Genomic DNA, 26,581 nt, shown 5'->3' on the forward strand with positions numbered 1-26,581 from the left:
GCCAATAAATTTGCAGGAATGCTTAATGCTGAAAGAAAGAATGATAAATGATTACACAGGAGATTTATTCAATAAATTACCTTCCAATGCTTTGACCATACATCATCCAGAAAAGAAATCCAGAATAGTGTTTTTCTTGCAATAACAACAAACCCTAGCAATGACAAATTAAAGTATGAGCAGATTATTAGAACACTACACTATTTGAATGAAAGAGTTTTCAGTGTGTTCCAATGCTGTCCTTGTTAACAGAGTATAACGAAAATGAACTCTATAAATGTGATTCTCTTCCTTCTTCCTATTCAGTGTCAGCAGAGCATAATTGCCTGTTAGAAAATAGAATCACAAATGTTTGTCTTTCAGAGATGAGGCACACTCTGGCAGTGTGCCTCATCTCTTCTTTAGAATAGCAGAGTCAGAGTCTGCACTGCCAAGAGTGACACTGGCAACTTATAGACAGCTGATGCAGATCCTGATTAGGCATTCAGCTGGTACTTGCTATCATTAAGATGGAACTCAAACTTAGCATTAAATGAAACTGGAAACAAGTGACTTGCTTCCCCATTGGACAGTAAGAATTTTCTCCCTCACTAGCTTGGGATCAGTTTTAAGACTTATTTAAGGACTGGCTTGGCAGCCTTTGCCATCGGCGACAGATGCTCTGGTCCCCGAAGCTCCGGGCCTGGCAGCTCAGCGTGCAATAATTAGACTCTAGCAGGCCAAGTATACTTTGTTTTGTGTGTCAGTGATATTTTCTGCCTCAACCCATATCGCCATCCCACGTGCTTGAGATGACACAGGGGAAACATGACAGTTTGTTTTTGTTTATTATATCCTCCCTAGGTATCCTACTACCCATCCTTTTTGCCATTTTGCTTGCCATTTCTTCTCATCCCTTCATGTCTCTATACCAAGTAATCTTCAGACATCAGCAGCCAGAGCCCAGTACAATAGCAAGTGAAACTTTGTGCATATATTTACCAAAAAAGTCTGTTTATGTATGGTAGCAGGAGTTCATTTAAAAAAACCTTTAGGGTTCAAGCATACCCCTTGCATAGACCCTTTCCCTTGTAAACATCATGGCTGTAAATACATAAGTGGTTTCTTCTTAAGTTGTGGCTTCATACACATTTCCTGAGTGAAAAATGACTGGCTAGCAAAGGTTAACAACCCCCACCCTATGTAATCATCTGGCAGGATGAAATTAGCTTACCATTTACTTTTAGCGATTACATTCTGTTAACTATATACTTATGATTAGCAAACACTCTTACTAGTTTAGTGCCAAGTATTGAGTTTTTATTTCAGCCATTCAAACAGTTTATATCTTTAGTTAAAACTACTTTTTTAAATCTGTTTTTTAGCTAGCTTTTTTAACTGTTTATCCAGTACGTTTAGCTAACAAATTCAACAGTTAAAGTTTTAGCTAATAATTTCCACCTGGTTTCAGAATTTTAGCTGTTTCAATTATTTTGATCTTTTGTCATGATTTTATATCACAATTTCATGTACTTACACTGTGAGCTAACCATTTCAATGTTTTATATGTTTAGCAGACAGTTTTAACATATTTCATACTATTAGCTTTTCTAATAACCCACTGTGCCATTTTTTGCTTTCATCTAAATATATTTTCTTATTTCTTTGTTTTGACTGTCTCTCTCTATTGCTCTTTTACTTTTAGTCAACAGTTAAATTTTCTTCTCAAATTTGTTCAGGTTTTAGATTTTAAATTGTATTTGTTTCAGGTTAGGCTTAGTCACACATGCCCAGAGATCAGTTAGTGACTAAATGGCAACCGCCAGTTGCAAATGAAAAATGTGGTGGAAATGGTTGCCAGTCGCTTTGAAACTCATGGCTAAAGCCCATGCAGGACGAGAGACTGATCAGGCAGACGCCGGCAACTTTCATCTGCTATGAAAAAATGTGTATTCTCCAATCTGTCGAATTGTTTCTGGTAGTTGCTGGCATGAAATTGCAACCAAAGCAATCACATGGAGCAACGTCGTCTTTGTGACCACATTTCCTTGGCGACAACCAGTAACCACTTATATCTGGTTGCGGAAAATATATATTTTCCCTCATGACCAGTGATCACCAGGTGATGTCTCGTCTCTAAGGTACCCCCAGATTAACTGGTCTAGGGGATTTCACAATTGTTTTAAATAGTCACTGTAGTTGTGATGTACATGTCTAAAGTAAACATTATGCTAAAGAAAATTGTTGAGAATTATAACTAAAATATAAATTAGTGTCTAAATAACTTTCCACACAGTAAATCCAAACAGGGACTGATGGTGTCACTCTAATTACTTCTACTCATATCAGAAATTCTTTCTATTCTTCCAGAGCCCAGACAGTGTTTAAGCCTTTACTCATAAAAATGCCACTAGATCTTCTATGGCCATGCAATTTATCTAATTGGCTGCAATGAATCACAAAGAATAATTGAAAGGAGAGTAAATCTGTACAATCGCTTGACCATATTCTGCAGCATTATGTCAATTATGAAGAAATCACATGTGAGCCATGTGCATCTGCACAAAGTAAACATTTATAAAATTTCTTCCCCAGTAGTAATTTCCTCTTACATTATCTACCACGATGTGAAGAGGTTTTCTCAATGCCAGACCTCTGTGGAACTGCTCAAAGGACTATGTTAACTGACAGGAACCATCTTACACATTTTTCCTGGCTGATTCTTTTCTGAATCCAGTAAGAAAAATACGACTGATGATACAGTAATGAATCGTGCACTGCAGCTGCCATCTGGACCCATTTTTTGGAAGAAAATAGTAATCCCAGAGAGCTGATTAATGTGATTACATGGCTCACACTAACCCTGGAGTGGACTTTACAGACCTGTCTGAGGAATGCCTCCTTATTGGCCAACTCGTTCTCCAGTTTGTCATTGATGTCATGCACAGAGGTGGCTTCTCTTTGGGCACTCAGGTAACGTTTCTCCAGCGTGACAATCCGTTCCTCCATGTCTTCTTTCTGACACATGGCCTGTATAGAGACACACAAAAAAAAGACTTAATATAACATCAACTTTGGGTGTAATATTTTCTCCTGCTGCTTTGCACACATGGAATTTGTACATTACTTTAATATCAGCACCAGATGAAAACTCCATAGGGTGTCTGGACCCTCCCTTAAGTGACAGGGTGCTTGGGCATTCAGCACCTAGAGCCACTAAGCTTCCACATCGAAACACTGAGAGACAGCTGACGTGGTTCAGGGATGACTAGGATGTCTCCTGGGCACCTTCTAAATAAGGTTTTTAGACATGTCCTACCAGGAGGAAAAACTGATGACATTTCTTCACCGTATACTGGATCTCAGACTAGACCCAGTATACGGTGAAGAAATGTCATCAGTTTTTCCTGGAAGAAGTAAAGGAGTCTGGGTGTCTCTACTTAGGCCAGGATAAGCAGCAGACAGTGAATGGATGGATATTGCAGATATACAGATATTGCAGGGTCTTTACTTTACAATATAAAGAACCTTGAGCTCACCATTATTGTTAATTGGCACTGAGTAAGTAAAACTGAAGTGAACGGAATTGAATTAGAGATTCTTCAACCACTTCCTGGAATGCACACAGAAAGCAGACTGCAAGTCTGCAAAATCAAACTTTTATCCCTAGAATGTGCACAAAAGTTAATAACAAATAAAGCCTCATAAAATACAAACATGCGCTGCTGTCATGAACAGAGGCAACATTATCATGGAATTTCTCAGACTTAATTTCCTCCATGGAGAATTGCTTCAGACACAAACTTGCGGTAGCACCCATTGTTTCCAAACCATACAAATAATAACAGTTATTCTTAGAACACTAAATAAACTGCTGCTGTAAGAGAAGGCATTGCAGGGTAATAAAACACGATTGGCCTGATAAGGCCATGTTTGTCAGCCCACGATAACTGCCTCTGCCCACATCGTTAGAAATCAATAGCAATTTCATCCCCAGGCGACAGGGGCATCAGCTTATGTTCATATCCAGCCCACTTCACTGATATTAACCTTGCACAGACATATAATAAATAGGACTATTATTTGGATCTTAACTGCCAGTTTTGGACACAACTGGCTCTTTTTTGTGCTTCATGCATCAACAGTCTTGAACCCGTTCAAGAAATACAAATGGTTAGTTATTTATTTAACATTAAGTGTTAGTTTGAGGCCTAGAGAAGTGTTTATCTGAAGTGTATATTTAGATATTTTTTCAAGGACTCTTCACTTAACTCACTTCACCCGATGAAGGCATTATGAAAGACCTTATACGTTCACAAGTCAATGTGCATGTTTTTATGTGAGAAAAAGACGGAGTAATAAAGAGCTGGGGAGAGTGTGAGAGCATATGCAAATAGAAGCTGTTTTTAGACCACTGCTCGCTGTCTTTGATGTTTCTCTTGCAACTGTTATCCCCATGCGAATATGTGTGTGTGTGTGTATGCTTCCCCCTGTGCTCAGTTTCTGTGCTGTGACCTCTTTGATGTCCCTCTGGTACTTGTTGTTCATCTCCTCTGACTTGATGAGGTCCTTGCGGGCGGTCTCGAGCTCCTGCTCCACCTCGGAAACCCGGGAGGAGAGGGAGGACATGCGCTCCTTCATCTGGGCCAACTCGTAGTTCTGCTTCTCCAGCAGGTCCTGCAGCTCGACCACCTGACTCGCCTCATGGGCCGGCTCCAGAGAGCCATTGGACAGACGCTGGAGGGGAAAGAGGGGGACGTGGAGTAAGAGGTCAACATATGAAAAGGGAAAATTATCCAAAAATATGTATGCGTCATGAAGCACAAAATTTGCCAAGGGATGTTTGGGGATGATTTCTAACTTTTAGTGTACTTTAAAAAGAATTTAAGAGCTTTTTTAAAAATGAATTCCCTTGCATGACGTCTTTTAAAACTCACAAATTAAGTGAGGCTTGTGGTATATAGGTAATAAGGTAATAATAAAGTAGTAATAAGATCACTGACAAGTGAGGGTTAGTACAGGATTTGGAAATTGGTTGTTAATGTTGTGGCTAATCAAAGTAAAAAAATTCTTTCTTTCTTTTAAGTTAACATTCTAACTAGAACTTTTTCCTTGCAGTTGAAATAAATCTTTTGGATGTTAAATTATATCCCGAATCCTGAAACGTGTCTTGTAAGTCCATTCAGAATGCACACTTGCCCCACAATAATCGCGATAACAAGTGATTATATTTTCTTTCTTTTTTCAAGTGTTAACCTAGTAAGAACCCCAGTACCTAAATCAAAAATAGAAGTTTGAGCTTTGAATGCAGGAAAATAAACACACTATCGAGAGTAAAAATGAACAATGGTGCAAAGCAATTTTCTGATTTCCTGTCATGCCTCATCTTCCTGTCGTGTATTCAAGTGGGCCCTGAGAAATCAGCCATGCTTCCACTTCAGATACCATGTCTGCTTTTGAGAATGACATACATTTGCATTCTAATAAATTCAAGTTCAGGAGCTCACGGCTTTGGTTCTTCCCCTGCTTTGATTCTGGATGGTCACAAAGACTGAATCACACCAGACTCTGCTGGAGAAATTGTTTTGACACTTGCATAAGTAATCTGATTAGATTTGCAAGGTTTCCACTCCGTACAGCTCTCCTGGTCTCTGCATGAGGTAGATTAATGAGGAGGATACCGCAGAGATTCAGCTTACAAAAGAGTTTAGGGGCAAGAACAACAGAGGAAAACAACCTTATTATCGGTGCTAAATAACAAACATGCATAGTTTAAAAAAACAAATCTTGCTTTTATGCTCAATTGAGTTACAGTAAGGTGAATGAGAGGATTGAGGGAAACTGATCTCTTCATTCTCCATCTTCCTCTGTCTTCCTGCTGTATTGTGAGGCACAGCTGCCCATCTTTGGCCATCCATCTGTGAGGACAAACCTAATTGGGCCTCTCTGTCTGCTGCCTGTGATCAATGATTCACTTGAGCAAGGAACAGGATCCACTAAATCACACCAGTGATTTTAATACGAGCATGCCAGCAGTGGGCCATGCTCATAAAAGAATTTTATATCTTCTTTATTGCCAAATGGCTCAGCTGTCCCTCTTTGTATCTGGGGTTTCCATCGATGGGCTTGTTTCACAGATTTGTACCATTTAGGACCAGGATAGTTTAAAGGGACAATGTTAATAAGAGTTACCCAACATTTCAAAGGGGTGTATTGCTTTTTAACTCTGAATGACCTTTAAAAATGGTTAAGTTTGGCTATGAAACAACTGCTCTCATTCATGCCTGCATGGATAGATGGACAGATAGTCTTGAGATGCCCCTCAATTCTTTATATTTTGCTCTGAGAACTAATGTTGGCCTTGAGCAATAGTTCTCCAAACTTTCTTAAGGTCTTTCAAAGTTTCTTCTTTGAACATAAGATGCTTTTTCACTAAGAGGAATGTTTTTGTTTATTAGGCCACTTAACGCTGCCTAATGAATTATCTAAACATAAAAAAGCACCTTACTAAACAGATGAACTACACATAACAGACAAATAAGCAAATAACCACATTTTAATTGCATCTAGGCACGTTAGTACTAGCAGCCTGTTGCAAAAACACATCATTTGTTCCTATTTCTTTAGTTGAATATACAAAAAATCCCAAAGATGATGCAGTTTGTCAGACAAAATATTCTTGTACCAACAAGGTGATTCTCAAAAAGCTATTAGCTTAAAGTGACAGGGCTAAAACACCGTCTACAGCAGATAAGCAGCATTTGAAAGTCACGTCATTAAGAAATTAGATAAAACCTATGACATGAAACCTAAAAGACAGATCTGTCCCTTCAGTTACAGAAGAGGTGGTCTGTAATTCAGTGGTGCAAAAACTGATGGAGTGACAAACCAAGATATATATATATATATATATATATATATATATATATATATATATATATATATATATATATGAATGAAAGAATCCGGTGGGCAGGTTTTGCCATTGTCCCCTTCCTGACAGTTCCTTCTACATCTCTGTCAGTCACTCTGACTACAGTCATGCTGAATAACTGACCCTCACCATTACTGCAAGGTTAGTGTTCTTTCTTCACCGTATCACAAAACAAATGTGCCAAACAACACATGTTCATACTCTCTTATTTTATCTACACAAAACAGAGCAGATGATGGCTGTCTCCTCATTATCACATCCCTCAAACTCACACGCTCTTCATCTCTTTACTCCCAATCCCCCACCACCACCACCTCCCATCCCCCAAACCCTTGTTCCCCAGCAGACCAGCCAAGTAATAACGTCTCCATTGATCTACCCAGGTATCCTCTGCTGCTGTCTGCATGTATAAAAAAAAAAAAAAAAAAAAAAAAAGTAAAAATCCTGCATCTGCGTTTGCCTTTAAGGTGCATCATTTTGGGCTCGCGTGCTTCTGACATAAAAAGGCATCAGCGTAATCTACACCTACACCTACACCTATGCTGTTAAAATAATAATCAAAAGGAAATTTGTATTCAGCTATGGATGTCCATGTGTGCTCCTGCATAATGGCAGGGGGTGAGATCACAGCGGGAGTTTTCGCCTAACTCCTTCAGAATGCCTGCAGAGGTAAATAAATGTATGATCAAAACCATGTGATAGTCGCTGCAATACTTTAAAGTCAAAATGCCAATACAGCAGGGGGAACTAAATGTACAGGAATTATTTGTGTAACGCCACCACAGCAGGGTTGTAGACAAAATACTGATTGGTAGTGCTTTTATTTTGAAATGGAAAACATCCGGGTTACTGTATGACCGCCACAGTAAGTATATTTAATATATACATACATAATACTATGCACATTTTTAGAATAAACTATATCTTAATCAAAAACAACAAGTGCAAATATTGCCATAATGTACAGACTATTAAAGTGTAGTGTAGTTATTATAGATCCACACATAATTTTGACCATTTTTTCCACCCATATTTAAATCAAGGGAGCTCACCTTGCCATGGACCTTCTGTTGAGCTTCACTGCCCTCCAAAATGTCCTCTCCTCCCTCACCTGATGCCACTTTCCTCTGGATGTGAGCATTCTGTTCCCGTAAGGCCACAATCTGTGGGACACAAAAATATGGGGTTAGAAGTAAAAAAAAATAAAAATACAACAAAAAACCCCCTCCGCACACACTTGCCTGCACACAGCAACACAGTTTGTGTGAGACGAAAAAACAAAACTCAATTTTAAGGCTGGCATCTTCCTCAGTGTGGCTTTAGAACTTTTAGCTTTTAGCGAAGCCTCTTGAATGAGCCTCTTGTTTGCACACACGATGAGGATAAAACCACAACCACACATAATTGCAATCCTTGGTTAACTAATCATTTTCCCTCTCTTATGCAACGCTAGTAAATTACAGTATATCACACTGCATAGGAATTTTGGAACATTACTTTAACCAACATTCATGGAAACCTTGTGTTTATTGAGTTTTGCAAACCAAGTGCTTTATTTCCCCACCATCAGCCATCCTGAAGCCTTAACCCTGTCACAGGGGTGTCTGACAACAATAACATTCTGGTTTGGCTTTGACTGACAACATATGATTATCACTCACTTCAAGAGAGAGAGAGGTTGACAGTGTACCTGCTGCCTACTAGTTCACAGTACTTCTTGAAGTACTTCTTTCCAGAGCCTAATGCTTATGGAGAGCAGCCATTCATTCGTCCCAGGTAGGCCACTAAATATTAACTAGCAGAATGGATAACTTCTTCTAAGACTTTCTCCGTGTATCCTACACTAGCACTAAGGTGAATACGAAAATAACGTGTTGCGAATGCATCAATCTTTTATTGAGGTCGAACATAGGCCAGCTGCACCAAAGTAAACACAGTGCAGCTTTAAGAAATGTATGAATTAATGATTCCCCTGAGAAAAGAAAGTCAAAACAGAGTAAGAAATACAAGCCAACACACGCAGTCCTGGCTCTGAAAGTAAAACTGAAACAGGGCAGATCCTCAATGCTCCTCTCTGCAATGGAAAACTAAGAAAAGCCACAAAGTCAGTCTGCAAACTGTGAGGGATGTTAAAATAGCACTGGTGATGATATTTCTGTGTGCTATTGTGCTCCTGTTCAAAATGAATTTGGCCAACCTGGAGATTTGTTCAAAATGTGAAAAGACTGTCTGCTTTTATTTCAACAATAAGCTTGGTACACTGTGTTCCGTTTATTTTTGCAGACAGAAGCAGTCAAAGTTACACCACTGTCCACTGGTCTCAATCTCTGAAACCTCCCCTAAAAAGTAAATAACCACCAGAAAGACAACTCTAGCACTAAAATAGTTTTACAGTTATTCTCTACACGAACAAAAAAGGAGGAGCTCCTAACAAACCCCCCCCCCCCCAACAATTACTACAGTACATGAGGCATGCTGATAGCGTGATGTGATTAAAGCTGCATCATGCTGGTTCTCCTCTATGAGTACTCGGAAGCTTCAGAAAAGCTTTAATCTCTGAACCATGTAGGACTCTCAAATCATGCATGTTCCTTTTTGTCCTTCTCTTTATGGATGATTCGATCAGGATTTCCAAGCAGCCAGCACCATCATTTATGACAATCCAACTACCATTACTAATCATTCTAATAAATAATTACAGTTTGAGAATGGAAATGCTGAGTGATCGTCGCCGTTGAAAACAAATTGCGATGCTTTAAAATCGTCTTTTTTCTCTCTTTCCGCAACAGACATTTGTTGTGATCGGAACAGCAAGAGGAGCCCGAGGACAATCAATGAAACCGCTGTCGATAAAACAAACAATGCAATCAAGTGACTTTGACATGATCCAGTTTAAACTCAGATCCCAACCTGCCCTCATTGACACCTGGACACGAGTCGTAGTTAATGTCGGGACCTCTTTAAAGTTGCGAGTGAGAACAGAAGATTATCTCCCACCTTCCACAGACAGGGTTTCCTTCACACTCAACTTTGCCAGCAGCAGCTTGGCTTCTTCTTTTCTGCTGCACTCTGTCTACAAAGCATCTTCTGTTCATTATTTTTAATGAGGGCATAATTATGCCTCCGTATGTTCCAGTACCATTATTTTGAGATTGTCTGTAATTTCTCCATCTCAGAGATCAAACACCAACGCCACCCATGACATAAAGGCACAATTGATGAATGGGGCGCTACTGATGCATCTCCATCGCTGAAATGAAAGAAGACAGAGAGAAGTTTGCCAGATGCAAAATGAAAAGGGTGACGAGGGACACAAGGACGAGTGGAGCTTCTTTTACAACGCAGCATCACAATTTCCTTATCTTCCTTTAGCACTTCTGGGCTCTGTGTTGACAGGAATGTCTGATGAAGTAGAAATTGGAGGAAAATGGGAAGGAGTGAAATAAGAATGGCTATGTGTGAGTGTGTGTGTCCACGGGTGTCACAGGTTGCTCTTAGAGTATGAAAGATTGATGACGTCAAGGTGAGATTTGGGGAAAAGCAAGTTTGGTGCAATGCACTTAAAATAGAATCAATCACACACCTGGGGAAAAATGCATGACCACACATAGGTCAAAGGAGATTTCATTTCATGTATTAGTTTTCTTTCTTTTACAAAATCCCAAAAGAATTAGGTCAGTCTTTTTTTTTGCAAAAGCAAGAAAAAAAGTACTGCTGTTGCCATTCTCAACCTTTTCTGCCAGCTTTTATTTGAAAAACCGTGAACAGAGTATTTCTCCTACTGAGCATAGTGCTGGTTTGGATCAAGCTCAGCCTGTAAGGACCTCAGTGCTAGCCCACATCGGCTCATGGGTCAGATGTTACCTTTCTATACATCCGATTATCAAATCTTATATTACCACACCATTAAAGCTGCTTTAAATTGTTAAAAACTGATTCAAATGACTCTATTGGCTATTGAAAATAATCCCATTTCTTTGCCTTAAGAAACGCTTGGGTTGCTTTTCCAGTATGCTTCAGGCCATTATCCATTTGCACTAAGAAGTGCTGTCTACTCAGTTTTGCAGCATCTGGTCGAATATTAGCAGAGAGAGTATAGCCCTGTACACTTCAGAATCCATACTTCTATCAGCAGTCACATCACCTATAAACACTAGTGGTAGTTCCACTATCATACATGCCCGCCTCACAACATTATCTCTACCATATTAGACAGATGATGTGGTATACTTCTGATCAATTAATTTTGTTGTCTAATCTGGCTTGTTGTTGCAACCTGTTATTTAGACCTTGTTGTAAACTGTCCTTTACATTCATAAAGGTGTTGGTGTTGCAGAGCTAGCCAATTGAGTTCCACTTATTAAGAATGCGCCAGATTGTTGATTTTGGCTACTCACTACTCATTAAGGTTATTTTGTTTTTTTAGCCTCTTTCACTTGCATCAACATTCTTTAGGAGCTCCTCCTATCCAAAAAAAAGACAAAAAAAAAAAACACAAAATGCAACACTTGAAATCAAATCAATTTCTTTCAATTCAATTTTATTTATATAGCGCCAAATCACAACAACAGTCGCCTCAAGGCGCTTTATATTGTAAGGTAGACCCTACAATAATATATACAGAGAAAAACCCAACAATCAAATGACCCCCTATGAGCAAGCACTTTGGCGACAGTGGGAAGGAAAAACTCCCTTTTAACAGGCAGAAACCTCTGGCAGAACCAGGCTCAGGGAGGGGCGGGGCCATCATTTGCATACTTTGCCAAATAATGTTCCCTGTTCCTTCAACAATAATGAAGGAACAGACTTCACATGACCATAAAATAGCTCATTAGTCAATTTCATTTTAAGCCTCTGAAAGTTACAAATGGTCAATCACCACGTGTAACTAGGGTTGAGTTGCTAAGAATCTGGTATGACTGCATAAAATAATATTTGATACATATTATTTTATCTGCCTTGATCTTGTATGGTTGTGATAGATTCAAATGAGCTATTGAGCTACCTTTGGGAATTTAACAGTGTCTTAAAAATATGTCTGTTTTGATTAACATCAAATAATTGGTAAGCAACAATTCATCCTCAGATAGATACCAAAATGCTCCACAGATAGAACTGCAATCACTAGCAGCAATCAGTGTGGGGCCACTTAAACACCTGTGACTGCATGAGGTTAAAGGCTGCTGATTTCTTCAAGCATGGACACATTGTCTAAATTCCTGGAGGGAAATGGGACTCATAATAGACCTCCATCTCAAATCAATTACCAGTTTGCGGGCTCACGGATCCGCCTGCCTCCCTGGAGCCTCTTAAGCGTGGACATTTTTATTCGGCAAAGCCGGTTTAACCATCCTCTCCACCACCACCTCCACCCTCCATCACCTCAAGGTCTAATCACTCATCTGTCCGCAGCTCTGACAAGTGTTGTGTTAACCATTAGAGAGGGACAGCCACACAGAAATACTGTATGGTCTTTATAAGCTTGGAAGTGTGATGTGAGAAATATTTCAAGGTGCTGCTGAGATGTCTGTCAGAGTTTCTGCAGTTAAAAAACAAGACTTCAGGAAAAACTGTCAAAGAGAAAAAGAGAAGAATTTAGGTACCGCTGGCCTTTAGGTTTACTTTTTTAAGTTTTCAATCTTTTCTACAATTCTCTCCTTGTCTGGTAGATCGCACACTATCAAATCTTGGGTTTTGACCCCTAGCGACTTTACTCGCCATCAAAACATATCATTACAGCTTCACTTTTTCTGTCCTTCGGTTTCTTTCAGAGGTGCTCTGACCAAGTGGAGCCCTGCACTCTCATTAATACACATACCTCCACACACGACCTGCCTCTGCATCCCACCTGCCATGTCTATTTGTGTCTTCTGCCTGTCTATGCCTTTTTTTTCCATCCTTACCCCCTCTCTCTCCTCTCACACTAGATCTCCGTCTGTCCCTCCACCCACGCCACACGCCTCCCAACCATTCCCCCTATTGCTTTTCATTCCCATCTTTTTCTTCTTCTCTTCCTTTTAGTGACTTTTACGCCAGGCCCGAGTGTCAGGCTGGCATGTCTGACAGGCTGTGAAGTGGCAGCCTGAGGGTTTTTCCTCAGCTGGAACAGGACCATCTGCAGTGCAAATCCTACTCTAGCCCGAACTAGGAGGTGAAGACGGAAAGGCCACCAAGGAAACAGTGGCCGATGTACTGTCAGTGCTTCGCCGCAGCCACTGATAAGCTGAGGTAGAGTGAAGCCTGTCGAGGTACCGTAAATGTTTCTGGGTTTCAGAGCAGATACAAAATTCAGGACACATCACAGTATGTATTAGGTTTGCATCCACGTAAACAAGTAGTATATGTTCCTGTATATATGTTATGTTTGTTCGGAATATGCAACTCAACACAAGTCTTGAGATACTGCATGTATATATAAATAGTATCTACATGTTTAATACATGAACAGCATATATTTTCTGTTATTTCAGCACATTCCCATCTCAAAGTGTGAAATATTTCTCTTCACTGTTGGCATCGGACAGATTGCTTGTCATCGTCTGTGACTTCATACACCAGCAGTGATTTTTAAGATGCAGATGAATTTAAGTGCTATAAAATTAAGTAAGTCACAATTTTATAGACCAAAGTTTCCCATGTGGAAACTTTGTGCTTTGAAGTTAGTTTTTACTCGGTTTTTACTTTGACATTAAGTCGTTTTTTAGGTTTAGATGCTTAAAGATTGGATGGGTTGAGTAAAAAACATTGCAATTGGAATAAATAAAAATGCTTGTTCATCACATTAACTCTGCATGTTCAAAATTATGTTTACTGAGCATGTTTGCAGAATCCTTAAAAAGCAGTACAGACATGCATTTGTCTGATGGGAATGACTTAAATGAAACAATAGTATTTGTTTTCCAAATTAGAAATGCTTGCTTTTCCTGATGCCTTTTATGCAAAGGATTAATAAAATAGCCAAAGTCTTTAATTCCTTATTAAAGAATATAATTTTTCTTTGTCCCATTCGTCTATATGCTACTAAGTGTTCCTTTGATGAAGAAAGCTAATAATCTACCTCAAGTCAGACACTATGCATTGGTATGAAAACAACCAACAAACCATAGTCTGAGGTTCCAGGAATTTCAGCCCATTCATTCTAGTTTTAATCCATAATCACTGATGATGCATTATCTGACAACACAAACAACAAAAAGTGTGTTTAAAAATATCACAATATTCATTATTCTACACCGTGGCCATTAGTCACAGCTTGTTAGCACTGCATTGGAACCCCTGTGGTCTTTTGCTTTAAATTTCAACATAAGGTTCCGACTTTTTAGTCTAGCCATTCTCCTCTAGCATTTCTGCCCAGAGAGGTAAACCCTTGAGACTGTTGTGTGTGAAAATTCTTGTAGATCTGCAGTTGAAATACTCAGGTTGGCCCATCTGCCACATTCAAAGTCACTTTCATCACATTTCTTTCATATGCCTAAAAGCATTTGGTTGCTTATAAGACATCTGCATTAGCAAGCAGTTAATGTAGTTACTGGTGAGTGTGGTGGTTATTACCTCCTGATTGGCTGCTGTGAGCTCCTCCTCCAAGGCAGACACCCTCTCCAGTGACACTCGTAGTCTCTCTCTTACCTGAAAATCACAAAACATGAATCACAATCTGTCTGTAGATCCTTTGTCATGGGCACTGTTATAAGCCTTCACTGCACTTAATTCCACTGGGATGGACTGATCTTAAAAGAGCCAAGCTGAAAAACGCAATCATTAGCTTCCTCTCTCACCGCTGTTAAAATCCCAGTCCAGGAAAGCAAGGGTTAACACATCAGAAGGTGCTATCCTCTTTTCCTCCCTTAGCCTTACAACACCACTTTGCTGGGGCTTCAAAGTAGCATTATACGGCTCTTACTGCTTTAAAAGCACCATTTGCGGAGAGGAGATTCCCCTTCTACACTTCTCCCTTTGTCTCTTTTAGGTTCATCATGGCTGTGATGGAACAATTACTTGCAACACATTGTGAGTGTGCACCAGATATGAGAAGAGGCTGATCCTCTGTGTCCACTCTGGGATATTGTTCCAACACGGGACCCCATTTGCCTGAGCTTATATTACCTTAAACAATGTGGACGTTGGACATGTGTTATGAATGTTGGCTTTCGGGGGGGGGGATGAATGGATTACAGGGGGAGTGCTGATATTACACAGGAGGCTAAGGTCATAAATCAGCGGGATGTGAGGAGAAACACTGAGTGCGACATGTAAAGGCTTAAAACTAGAAAATGATAGCATGAAATCACACAAAAGGAAAATAAAGCACTGTTAGTATCATCTGGTCTTAAATGTTTTATCTATCCATATACATTATAATATACTATAATATGATAATTAGGGGGTGGAGCCAAATCTGAATCCAGCAAAGCACAACTAATAAGTTATTACAAATATGTTTAACATTTAAAATTAAACATAATGTTTTGGGGAGAAAGAATACATACAGTATAGGTGACTCAAAAGTAACAATGCAAAACATTTTTTCCTGATGGCTTTTATTTTCTTTCTAGATCTGTAGTATGTGTAGCTGAGGTTTTTTTCCTGGTTAGCTCCTGCAGCTAGCTAGCCAACTGGTTACTTCACCTCCACACTGTGCTAATACTCACTCAGCTTGCCTTTGACATGACTAATGACACCACACTGCAGAAATATAACACATTAAACCTAATTTTTCAAATCATTTTTTTTAATCGTCAGCTACACTTTTCACAAACCCACTAATTACTTGTGCATTTATGAAAACCAAAAAAGAATTTTAAATGTAAATAACATGTGACTGATCCAGAATAAACAAAAATACATGTATTTGTCTCCAATAATAATATAAAACACACAAGTAATTAATAATAATACAACAGAGAAGGGACATACAACCGAATCAAAACAACACATTAAAGTCAAACACATTAAATTTGGTAAAACTGAAAAAAGCCAACAGTTACACATTTAATGTATATATTCTGACAACCTTACCTTCTCATCTAGGGCTTTATGGTGTTCAAACAAGGATTTGAGTGCTTTAAGAACTTCGACTTCACTGGAGACCCCTGAAGGAGACTGAGCCTGCCTCTTGACCACAGTCATACGAAGTGACCGCTCGTGTCTGGACACCAGGCACTCAAGATGTTCCAGCAGTAACTAAAGGGAAGAAATAGGAGAAATCAATGTTATTATCAACTCTGAGAACTGCTGAAGAATCCAAAATATGAACATTCTGAGAACACAGAAAGCCACGGCTCTTGTTCTTATTCTATTTATGGGTTTTTTTCTACAAGTGCTAGAGGAATGATTTCAAGTGTGCTTGATCAGGCTCAAAAAATGTTTCAAAAATCAAACATGACTATCAAAAAAACATTATATACATGCAACAAAGGCGATTACTTACAGAGACTGAGTCCTTTGGGAAAAAAGAAAAAATTGCAACAAAAGTGGTTTGGTGGCTTGGTATGTGACCAACATCTATTATTATTCTTAGTATCATCAAATTTTTTTTACTAATTAAAATGGCCATAATCACTATTTACATTCTCATAAACTGTTGTGAGTTATTACCAAATTATGGTATAAAAGTTCAGAATCACTGGAGAGAATGTTTTCCAGTAAGAAAAGTTTGCTTTGTATTCTTGCAACGCCTCATCAATGTAACTGTGCGAACAATGTATATATAAAAAAGGGGGCAGATAACTGCAAAGGCAACGCTGTCCTTTCAACAAAAACACACAAAAGTGTAATCTATGTTGCGAGGTAACTTGTCAAGTCAACAGCCAGCAGAGTGCTACACAAAGACAGAGAAGAAATGCGGAGCTTGGAGGCAGGCTAAACAAAAGGCAACTACACAACAAAAACGGGGAGTAAACAATCATGTGTGTTATTCAGCAGAGATAAAACGTTATTTGTTACTGTAGCCTGCTCAGGTTCCACTGTGAGATCAGTGTAGGATCGTCTGCTTTCATTTCATTTCCCCTAGTGAGGCAGATCGTGACACTTCTTTCCCTCTCTGATGTCGTCCAGGGCAATAATAATATAGCCTCGAGATAATGATCTGGTTATAGGCTAAAGTTACAGCTCAGAATGATCTGTGTGCTCTTTCTGACCTTACTGGTTATATTCCCACCATACCTTTAACTGTCCAAACATCTCCATCTGAGACTACCTAACATAGTTAGCTGGTGTAAGTGTATTCCATTGCAAGTGTATTCCAAGTGTAAACCATTGTTATTAAGTCAAAATACCACTGACATCTCTGCTGAAGTAAAAATAGGCTAAATTATTAACATAGATCTGAAAAGATTCTTCCATAGGCTACATAGCACCAATTGTGGCAAACAGATAAACATGAGTAACCATGAAAACTCCTTAAAATTGCCAATACTGAGGCAGCTAGCCCTCAAGCATAACTGTAACAAGTAACAAGATTTTTTTTCTTTTTTAATTTTATTAGTTTTTTAATTTTTTTAAATTCTAAATGGGACCATAATTTAGTAAACTAAGCTCACGCTGTGGTCAGCAAAGTTTGAAACTAGAGTTTGAGAGTATAAACTCCTCAGAAAGCTTTTACTAACATGATAGATGAAGAAAGCCAAAAGGTAATTTCCCAATGTTTTTGTGTTATGCCCCGCTGGCTATTTAAAAGAATGCAGATTTAAGGCTCCTTGTAGTCTTAATCTTTGTGCCAATAGCACTTCTGGTTTGACTTTTAATTTTTATATACAGTCATGTCAAAAAGACAGTTTTCACAAACATCTGCAAATATGTCAAGCACGGTGGTGGATGGTGATTTGGGATCACTTTGCAGGCCTGAACACCTTACAGCCATGGCTGCCAAAAGTAGTTCTGGAGCATGATTACAGATTACAGAAGTAATAATCGTGCTGTAGATGCCTTCTTACTTTTAATGAAGTATTACAAAGTTTATATTATGAACTTTTGTTATCTTAAAGTTTCAAGTAAATTTGGCTACCACTAGCCAAAGTCAATAGATCCTTTTCAAAATTTCCTTTTTGTGCCAACTGAGTATACTGACTACTGTGCAGCGCCAGTAGTCCAACATTTAGAACAGGATCGATCTTTTCATCTAACTGAATTTCCCAAAATGTAAATGTAAAAAGACAAGAGTGCTAGCTTAGAATATGATATTCTTCAATATATGGTTCCAAATAAAGTAACAGAAATAATCAATAGCATTCTGACTCATTTTAATGTCAAACACACCTGACAAAACAAACCAAAAGCAGCAAAATCCATAAAAACGTTTGATTCCTTTTTTATGGGGGGATGTCTGCAGGATCCTAAAGATATATTTTCAATAGAAAACACTGGAGCAGGCAGAAGTGATCAGAATCTCTGCAGGAGTGAGGTGTAAGAGTCGAACAATGAAAACTTGCAGTGAAAAGAAGACCCCTGCAGAGCACTGCTGTATGAGTGTAGTCTCTTCATTTGTCTCTCTGATTCAAGTGTCCCTGAGAGATCCATCAACATCCATCATGTCTACATATATAATCCTGCACACTCAACAAAATGCCTACTGTTGATTCAATCAGGAAGTCAGTGTTTACTCAACAGCACCCCATTTCCAATCTCGTTCAGTAAATATTTTCATTATTTATCCGATCTTGTTTTTCTGTCTCTGTCTCTACATCAGCTGCCGAAAGTGGGGTCCGTGACCCACGGCTAAGTGGTGCACAAAATGAGTTGTTGTAAATCCTAAAATGTGGCATGACATTGAAAAGTGCATATCTAGACAAGGATCTTTTATGCCAATGAAGCAGGCATATTGGGTCCATTACTCACATTATCTTTGTGCCAACAGCTACTCTGATGCGACTGTGAGACATCACGTAAATCTGTCATGAAATCACTCACTTCACTCGGGGTACAACAGACTGTTCTGCTGCTGCAGAGCTTGGCTTGTTAGCCAGCTAGCTAACTGGCCGGCATAGAGAAATATTTGAGCCAGACCACGTTGTCAAGTTACGGTTCGAGGCCAAACTGAGTAAGAGCAGCAACAGAAGACCAGATCTGAGTCACGCTTTCTTAGTTTCAAGCAAACAAACCATGATGCTAGCCAGCTTGTTCATGGTGTAGATTGAATTAAATGATCCTTTTGTAAAAGCGCATGTGTGGAATTTACATGCTTAAAACTGCAATTTGGATTTATCAATATAAAACAGATGTAAAGGACAATGTTTAAAAGGTTTTATAACACAAAGAATTTCAGTGGCATTTGAACTCAAATGCTCAAAGTAATTAAATAGCATAATTATTACATAATGAAAATTTTAAGCTGATGAAAACTGATAATTTTTGATTAGCATGAACCCTTTTACAAAACAAATAAGCCCCACCTAAAAATATAAATTCAGAGTACTTTTATTGGTGTGGTGGCGATAAGTGACCCCGCTCCCCTTGTGATTGCTTTAATAAGTAACAGGTCGCCATGATCGCACACAGTTTGCAGCGCAGACACTGAATTGACTGTAAACTAGAGCTTGAGCTTAACTGATATGAGTAGATATCAGCTACTTGCAAATATATTGATATCTGGATTTTTAACTTGCCAAAAAATGAAAATTTAAAAAGTAAAGATGAAATGTTGTTACACATATCCTTCAAACTTGTGCTTCATCCGATATATCCGAGTTTTTAATCAATAAATATCGGTATTACTTGCAAAAATCTTATATTAGTCAGTATCTACTGCAAATACCTGAAAACTACTCACCAAGCAGTAGTAAAAGTGAAACGTGTGAGGCGAACAGGCAACAGAGAACTTTGATCTACAAAGTAAAAGTTGTGGCTTTTGAAGTGTTTTGGTTGAAGTGGTAAGGCACGACTTTCTCTTTTTCCGATTTGCCCCAAACGTTTCCAACTTTCAGCTAACAGAGGAAAACGGTGAGTGTTTGCAGACAAGTCTGCATCTCACATGCAAACTGTTGGCAGTCTGCTTGAAACCAAAGCAATCATGGTTTCGGTGCAGCACCCTTTTGGCGACTGATTTCACCTAGTTTGAGTGAGCAACCTCCAGCAGCCGCTCACTCACTAAGGGTCTACACATTTTCTCTGCTAGCGACTAGTGGTTGTGAGATGGTCATTAACTGGTCTCTAGGCTTTAGTGAATGAGACCTAACATACTAGTTAGTTAGTTTGAGTTTAGTTGCTTAATTATGTTTGATTTCCATTCTGGTAACTCTGTAAAACTATGAGCAAAGTGCACAACTATGCCTGCGATAAAACAGATAGTACACTAATCCCCTAAGTTGTAGCTGGTGATTTGAAAATTTATCAGTTAAAACACACGAAAGCAATCAGTTATGAATGTTAGTTAGTCTTGGCCCCTCAAAAGTTTGAAAACTCTAGATCTTCATCACATATCAAAGACTGTGATGCTTAACCCACAGCCAATAAGACCAATCCCATACTCATCACATGATGTTGCAGGTTCCCACGTCAAATGACTGCCTGTACATGTCTTCCAAGATTTAATTATAACCAGTGACAAAACCAAGCTTAATTAAAATTTGCTTAGTAATTGCCTGTTGGAGAATTTGAGGTGATAATAAAGTGCGAGAGTGAAAATGACTTTTGTCTGTCCTCCTTTCTTGCACCTCACCTCCCTTTTTTCTGTAATTTTCCATCAGTGCTGTGCTAAAATCTTCTGTCTCCACCAGAGGAAGATATTGCAAGACTGCAAATACACACTTCATCAGCATTGGGATGGAAAGCAGAGTCTTATCTATCAACAGCAGAGTGTGCTTTAAAAAGGCAATGTTTTTTATTGAAGATACTGGACTTCAGCTGATCCTCTAATGTTTTTTTTTACCTGCCCCTCCCCCACACCAAATTCTTTGAACTGGACACTGCAGGGCATCAGTACCATTTGGACTTAGTTTTACTGTTGAGCAGCCATCCATGTGAAGTAAGTGGAACAATTTTCAGGCAGAATGTGGAGAGCTAATGAGGTGTGCCTGGGCACAGGAAATAGACAGTGTGCATGGTTGCTTCAGTGCTTTTGCAGCCTTAAAACCGTAGCCACCAGATAGCTTAATCTTCCTCTGGATGCTGCCTATCGCAGTGTCCAGCAGGTTTTTTGGGAAAACTTGAGAGCAACTTGTGGAATGCATAAAAAAAGGATTGAGTATGAAATGCAGAAGCAGCTTCATTTCTGGTTTAAAATGTCCAAACATCAGTTTTGTTTGTTCTTATTGCTCAGAACTACTGAATTCCAATGGTCATATTAAAATAAGTTAAGTAAGGAAAGTTTAATAAAGATGTATAAGGATGCTGTCCTCACCCTGGTGTTGTTCCTCTCGGCTTTGAGCTCAGATATCTCTTCCTCTTTCTCCAGCAGCTGTTCCCTGCAGGCGTTCAGCTCCTTGGTCAGTGCTGCAAACTCCTAAGCAAGAGAAAAGACAGAGACGGGTAAGCATCACACAATACTTGGGATACAGCTGCTGCTGGCTGCATGTAGTGGACGACGAATGAAATCCAATCAGTGAGAACAATTACCACAACTATTCTTCAAAGCCTTGTTTTTTTGCCAGAACATCAGCTTTGCTCTTTGTCTCGGTTTTCTGCAGATGGATACTGACAAAAGATATTTGCTCTGGCTCAACTACATTTACAATTACAGCCTGAGCAAACTGCCAGTCCTCCTCCAGACCCAAAACACATACAGTCTTCTGGTGCTCTTGTTTTCTTAAACACACTTTTGATTCAGAATCTCTCAGAGGGATTCTGAGCTATACCTACAGATCTACAGCTATCATAAACAATCTTCAGAAGGGGAGGCTGTCGCTTGGGAAGGCTTCAAAACCTTTGTCCTTGTCATTCTGGTCTAAATTAAGCATAGCCACAACAAACATTTTTTGAAGCAGGCCAGAACAGACAGGTAGAAGGAAATCAAACAGAGACAACAGTGACACTGCGACTCATGCGTTTCAATTTAGAATAGACTGACGTGAGGCAGTAACTGACACGCTCGGTGTTTGATTTCACATTTATATGGGGGGAAATATGTGCACGTCTGAAGTACTGAAGGAACTGATGCAAGTATGGTGTCCTTCGCAAAAGACTACAGGTCGAAGTTAAGCTAAACTTTACTTTTCTAAACTGCTCCAGAGATGCAACACATGAAAGGATGCTGATTTATTGAAGCACCAATTATTAGTTGATTTTACAGAAAGCTAATCATTAAAAAAAAATTAGAAAAATTTGTATTGGAACAAAATATTTAAAAAAATATGACAGATGTGGTTTTGTCTTGTTAAATGGCTTTTCTGCTACTTAAGAATTGAATGAGTATACCAAAATATCATCGGTAATAATAAGTTGCAGGTCATTTACTTTAGTTATATATACACTTCCTGTAGAAAAATAAAGGAATACAAATTCAGTTTTGAAAGCAACCAGTTAAGTACAAGTGATCTGTCTGTCTGAGTACACGTTGTAATTTGGAATCTGTACACCAGCTGTCCTTCAGGAGTCATGGACAATAACTCAGTGTTACAGACAGACTCCAGGGAGTGGAGCAATATTGTGTCTCGTAGCTACAGCAGCGCATCAAATCCTTATAGATCTTATAGAGCCACAAATCCTCTTCACAAAGAAGCCATACACCAAGAAAATCCTTAAAAAAACTCTCACTTTGTATTGTGAGGGCAGACTTCCAAAGAGTCAAGCCAATCTGGGATCAAAGAAAAAGATTTTAGGTCTACATTTAGAACAAGCTGGGATGGTGAGTAGAGAAAGAGCTGAAGTCCATCGCCTCAAGGGATAAACTGTGTGAAATCCCTGAAGCAGCAGAAAGGTGTAATATTGAAGACCAGAGTATTCACAAAGGTGCTTTATTTTTATCACCTGATATATTGAGACAATTACATCCATGTTCACACTAACATGGTGTCATGCTTTGTTAGTAACACAGAGAAAATTCACGATACAAAGATCCAGAGTCATCTTGTGGGTGTTGTTTACAAATTAAAAAAATATATATATAAACAAGGATGCTGCTCGATGATTGCATTGAATTTGGCGACGGAAGGAAGTAGTTGCAGTGACTCCAGAGGTTTAACATGCAATACCACAAACCTCTGGCCAAAGGTGATTGCACATGTCACCTGGTGGGAGGCAACCTGTCTCCAAACAAATCGTTGTCTGACTCAGTAGTCAGTCCAACTGCCAGCATGCTCCAATCACTCTGAGTCAGTCTGCACCGATGATTGCAACTTGTCTGTGATGTGTCTTTGCAATAGCGTACTCTCCTCAACTGGCTGCCAACTATTGCAGTTTTGTTCCTGTTATAGTCTTATTTTGGAGTTAAATCATTGTCCTTTAGTGAATTGTGGAGGATTTTCTAAACTTCTGTTGCAAATGAAGTTCTTAGATTCTTATTGTAAGTAGGTAATGTGCATTTTATGTGTAGATTTATCAGTTTCCCAACATATTATACTAGATTGATTGCATGTAATTGCCAATTTGACCCCATTCATTCACAAACTGATAACATACAGATCCCCTTTTATCACGATCTTGATAAACCAAGTCATTCTGAACACGTCGACTGGCTGCAAGTGATGATCGGTTCATTGCAGAGAGTCAGAATAATTTTGATCGAAATAAAGAGTGAAATTAAGTATTTAATTAAAATTAAAAGCAGATTTTGTGTTGCTATAAAAAGCATGTGTGAAAATACAGATTGATAACTGAAGATCGACACACAGCTTCCCTAACCCGTGCTTCTAATAAAATGTTAATTAGCCACATGCTCATTTTGCTTATGCTAATTAGCCTTGTGGAACTGCTGTAATTAAAAGTACAAAGATTTTTGATGTAAAAATTGAACTGAAAATCCATCACAGTCATGGGAGTTCGCTTTTTGGGCCAAAAACCAAACAGTGAATTTATAGAACTGTGCAGCTCTTTTTATTACATGCACAATATTTACAGAATGGAAGGCATAACATTGTATTCCTGCTTAATGTGAATGTGAATATAAACAATAGGTTTTTTTTAGGCTCTGGAAGGCATAACATTTTTCTAAATATACCACAAAATATTAAACAAACTGTAATCACATTAGTCTAAGAAAATGCTATGACATTCTTTTTTCTATTTAAATTAACTATAGTGTCTTGCTCCAAAGGTCCTTTCAAAGTCCTTTCAGCCATTGTTTGACATTCAAGATTAAAATGTTAATTAACTGTAGCGTCTCTTAACTTAATTGTCAGTCAACAGCTGGAATCTGAGTGCAATCAAGAACTTAAAAAGAGTAACTAAGGCCTAATCAAAAACAGCATGCTGTCGGTGGCAAAAGATCGTATTTATTTATTCTTTTTTTTTTTTTAACTGCGATTGCAATGGGAAAAAAAATGCACTGCTAGAATATGACATATTTATCTAATTTAACCATCCAGTGCTTAATAAAGCTGAATTATAACAGGCCTTGTACGAACACATCTGTAAGAGTAGCAAGTGCATAATAGTTGAGAAGTCAAAGGTTAAAAAATAAAAAATGTTAACTAGTGTATTTGCAAATAAAGTTAAGGTCCGCTAAGCTGTTACCATAGAAACAGGAGATAGGGGAAAATGGTGGCATGATAAACAAGTCGTCTCCATGGGGAGTTGACCTACTGTATAACAACCCAACAGAACAGAAAAACATTTATAATGGATTGCATTTATATAGCGCTTTTCAAGGCACCCAAAGCGCTTTACAATGCCACTATTTACAATGTACACTATTATTGTGTATTGTGTATTTTGTTGTACAGTTATTTTATTTTCAACTTTAATTTATATATTTTATCTTATTCTTCCCAGTTAAATTTACCCTTCATTCTAATTTGTGTTGTACAGTTATTTCATTTTTAACCTTAATTTATATTTTATTCCTTCCTAGTTAAATTTACCCTTTTTAATTTTTCATATTTATTTCCTATCTTATTCATAGCCTTTTCCTTTTTTGTTTTCTTTAGGTCACGAGCAGTTGTCCAAGCATTTCACTACATATCGTACTGTGTATGACTGTGTACGTGACAAATAAAATTTGAATTTGAATTTTTATTCATTCACTCTCACATTCACACACTGGTGGAGGCAAGCTACAGTTGTAGCCACAGCTGCCCTGGGGCAGACTGACAGAAGCGAGGCTGCCATATCGCGCCATCGGCCCCTCTGGCCAACACCAGTAGGCGGTAGAGTAAAGTGTCTTGCCCAAGGACACAATGACCAGGACAGAGAGCCCGGGGATCGAACTGCGACCTTCCGGTTACAGATACGCTTCCCAACCCCCTGAGCCATGGTCGCCCCATTTGTAGGACTTTAAGATGTATTTTACTCATTTTTAATATTATCATGATTCCGACGATTCCAGATTGCCACATTTATATTACATTAAAACAATGTTATGCTACATGTCCATTGTCATCTTATTATTTTGCTGAAAATGATCCCCAATAGTGATAATCACAGTGTCACATGATCATAAATTAGAATGGGAAATCATATTTTAATGATGTTCCAACTTGTGCAGTAGGTCAGGCCCAAAAAACAAGCTCAGACTTCATAAATCTCCCTCCCATGGGAATGTAGCTAATCACAGTCACCTCCTCTTAAGAAAGGGTCCTTCTGCAAATTGCACAATTTGCTTTTAATGCTTGTGAGACCTACAAGCCCCCTGCCTGTGCTCCAGCAGTGCTGGTAAGCTTCAACTTCCTCAGCAACAGACTGCAATATTCTCTCTCCACAGCTCATCTGGGAACCCTTTGTCTCAGGACAATCCTTTCTCATAGAGCTGAGTTAAAGTAAAGGCCATAACCCCAGGGGCAAGGAAATGTTTCTAAGACAATCTCTTTACAAAGGCCAAACTGTCAGGACCATGACAGATTGTGTGGGCCTACTGAAGCAAATTTCACAGTTGTGCAGCTTGTACAATCCAGTAAAATGATCTCTTCATTACAACAAAAGTCAAAGTGAAAAGAAAAGAGGAAGAGCAAAAAAGTTTGAGCTTCTTTTGCATTACATATATTTAACAAACTAACAAATAATGCCTGGTGGAACCGCTCACATTTAAGGCAATTGTCAACCTGAGTATTAAAAAACTTAAATAAATTTGGGTTATGCATTGATGCACATGACATAGATAACTTGTGATGGCACCTTTTATGAGAGGAACTTTCAGTTGGAAACCCTTTTGCCTTGAGAGCTGCCTTAATTCTTCTAGTCGTAGATTCAACAAGGTGCTGGAAACATTCCTCAGAGACTTTGCTCCCTATTGACATGATAGCATCACACAGTCGATGAAGATTTGTTGACTGCACCTCCAAGGTGTTCTATTGGATGAAATCTGGTTACAATAGAGGCCATTTAAGGACAGTGAACCCAATATCATGTTTATCGTGACATTGGGGTCACTGTAGTTTATCGCATTATTTAGATTGAGTTCAGCTGTGTGTTTTTCCCCAGGTGTCTCCAATCTGCCCTGATCTCTTTTTGTGTATTTAAACCCTCAGTTTGCTTCTGCTCTTTGTCACGTTCTCCTTCATCCCTCATATGTTGTTTTTTTTAAGTCTTCTTCCTCTGCAAACCCTAGATTTAGGTGATTTTTACTCACAACTTTCTTCCCAATTC

The 26,581-nt window shown here is 38.7% G+C and overlaps 1 protein-coding gene across 10 annotated transcripts in view; it reads right to left on the reverse strand.

The window, feature by feature from the left end:
* ppfia2 (PTPRF interacting protein alpha 2) overlaps positions 1-26,581 on the reverse strand; it is a 185,529-nt gene that overhangs the window by 29,735 nt on the left and 129,213 nt on the right. For all 10 annotated transcript variants that reach the window (XM_026146853.1, XM_026146854.1, XM_026146857.1 and 7 more), the window contains 6 exons: positions 21,246-21,347; positions 15,929-16,093; positions 14,465-14,539; positions 7,966-8,076; positions 4,495-4,716; positions 2,863-3,009 (listed from right to left, as the gene is read on the reverse strand). In XM_026146853.1, coding sequence (XP_026002638.1) covers positions 2,863-3,009; positions 4,495-4,716; positions 7,966-8,076; positions 14,465-14,539; positions 15,929-16,093; positions 21,246-21,347 — 822 coding nt within the window. The remainder of the gene's footprint in view (positions 1-2,862; positions 3,010-4,494; positions 4,717-7,965; positions 8,077-14,464; positions 14,540-15,928; positions 16,094-21,245; positions 21,348-26,581) is intronic.

The sequence above is a fragment of the Astatotilapia calliptera genome, chromosome 17 (genome assembly GCF_900246225.1).
Source record: "Astatotilapia calliptera chromosome 17, fAstCal1.2, whole genome shotgun sequence".
Classification (NCBI taxonomy): Eukaryota; Metazoa; Chordata; class Actinopteri; order Cichliformes; family Cichlidae; genus Astatotilapia; species Astatotilapia calliptera.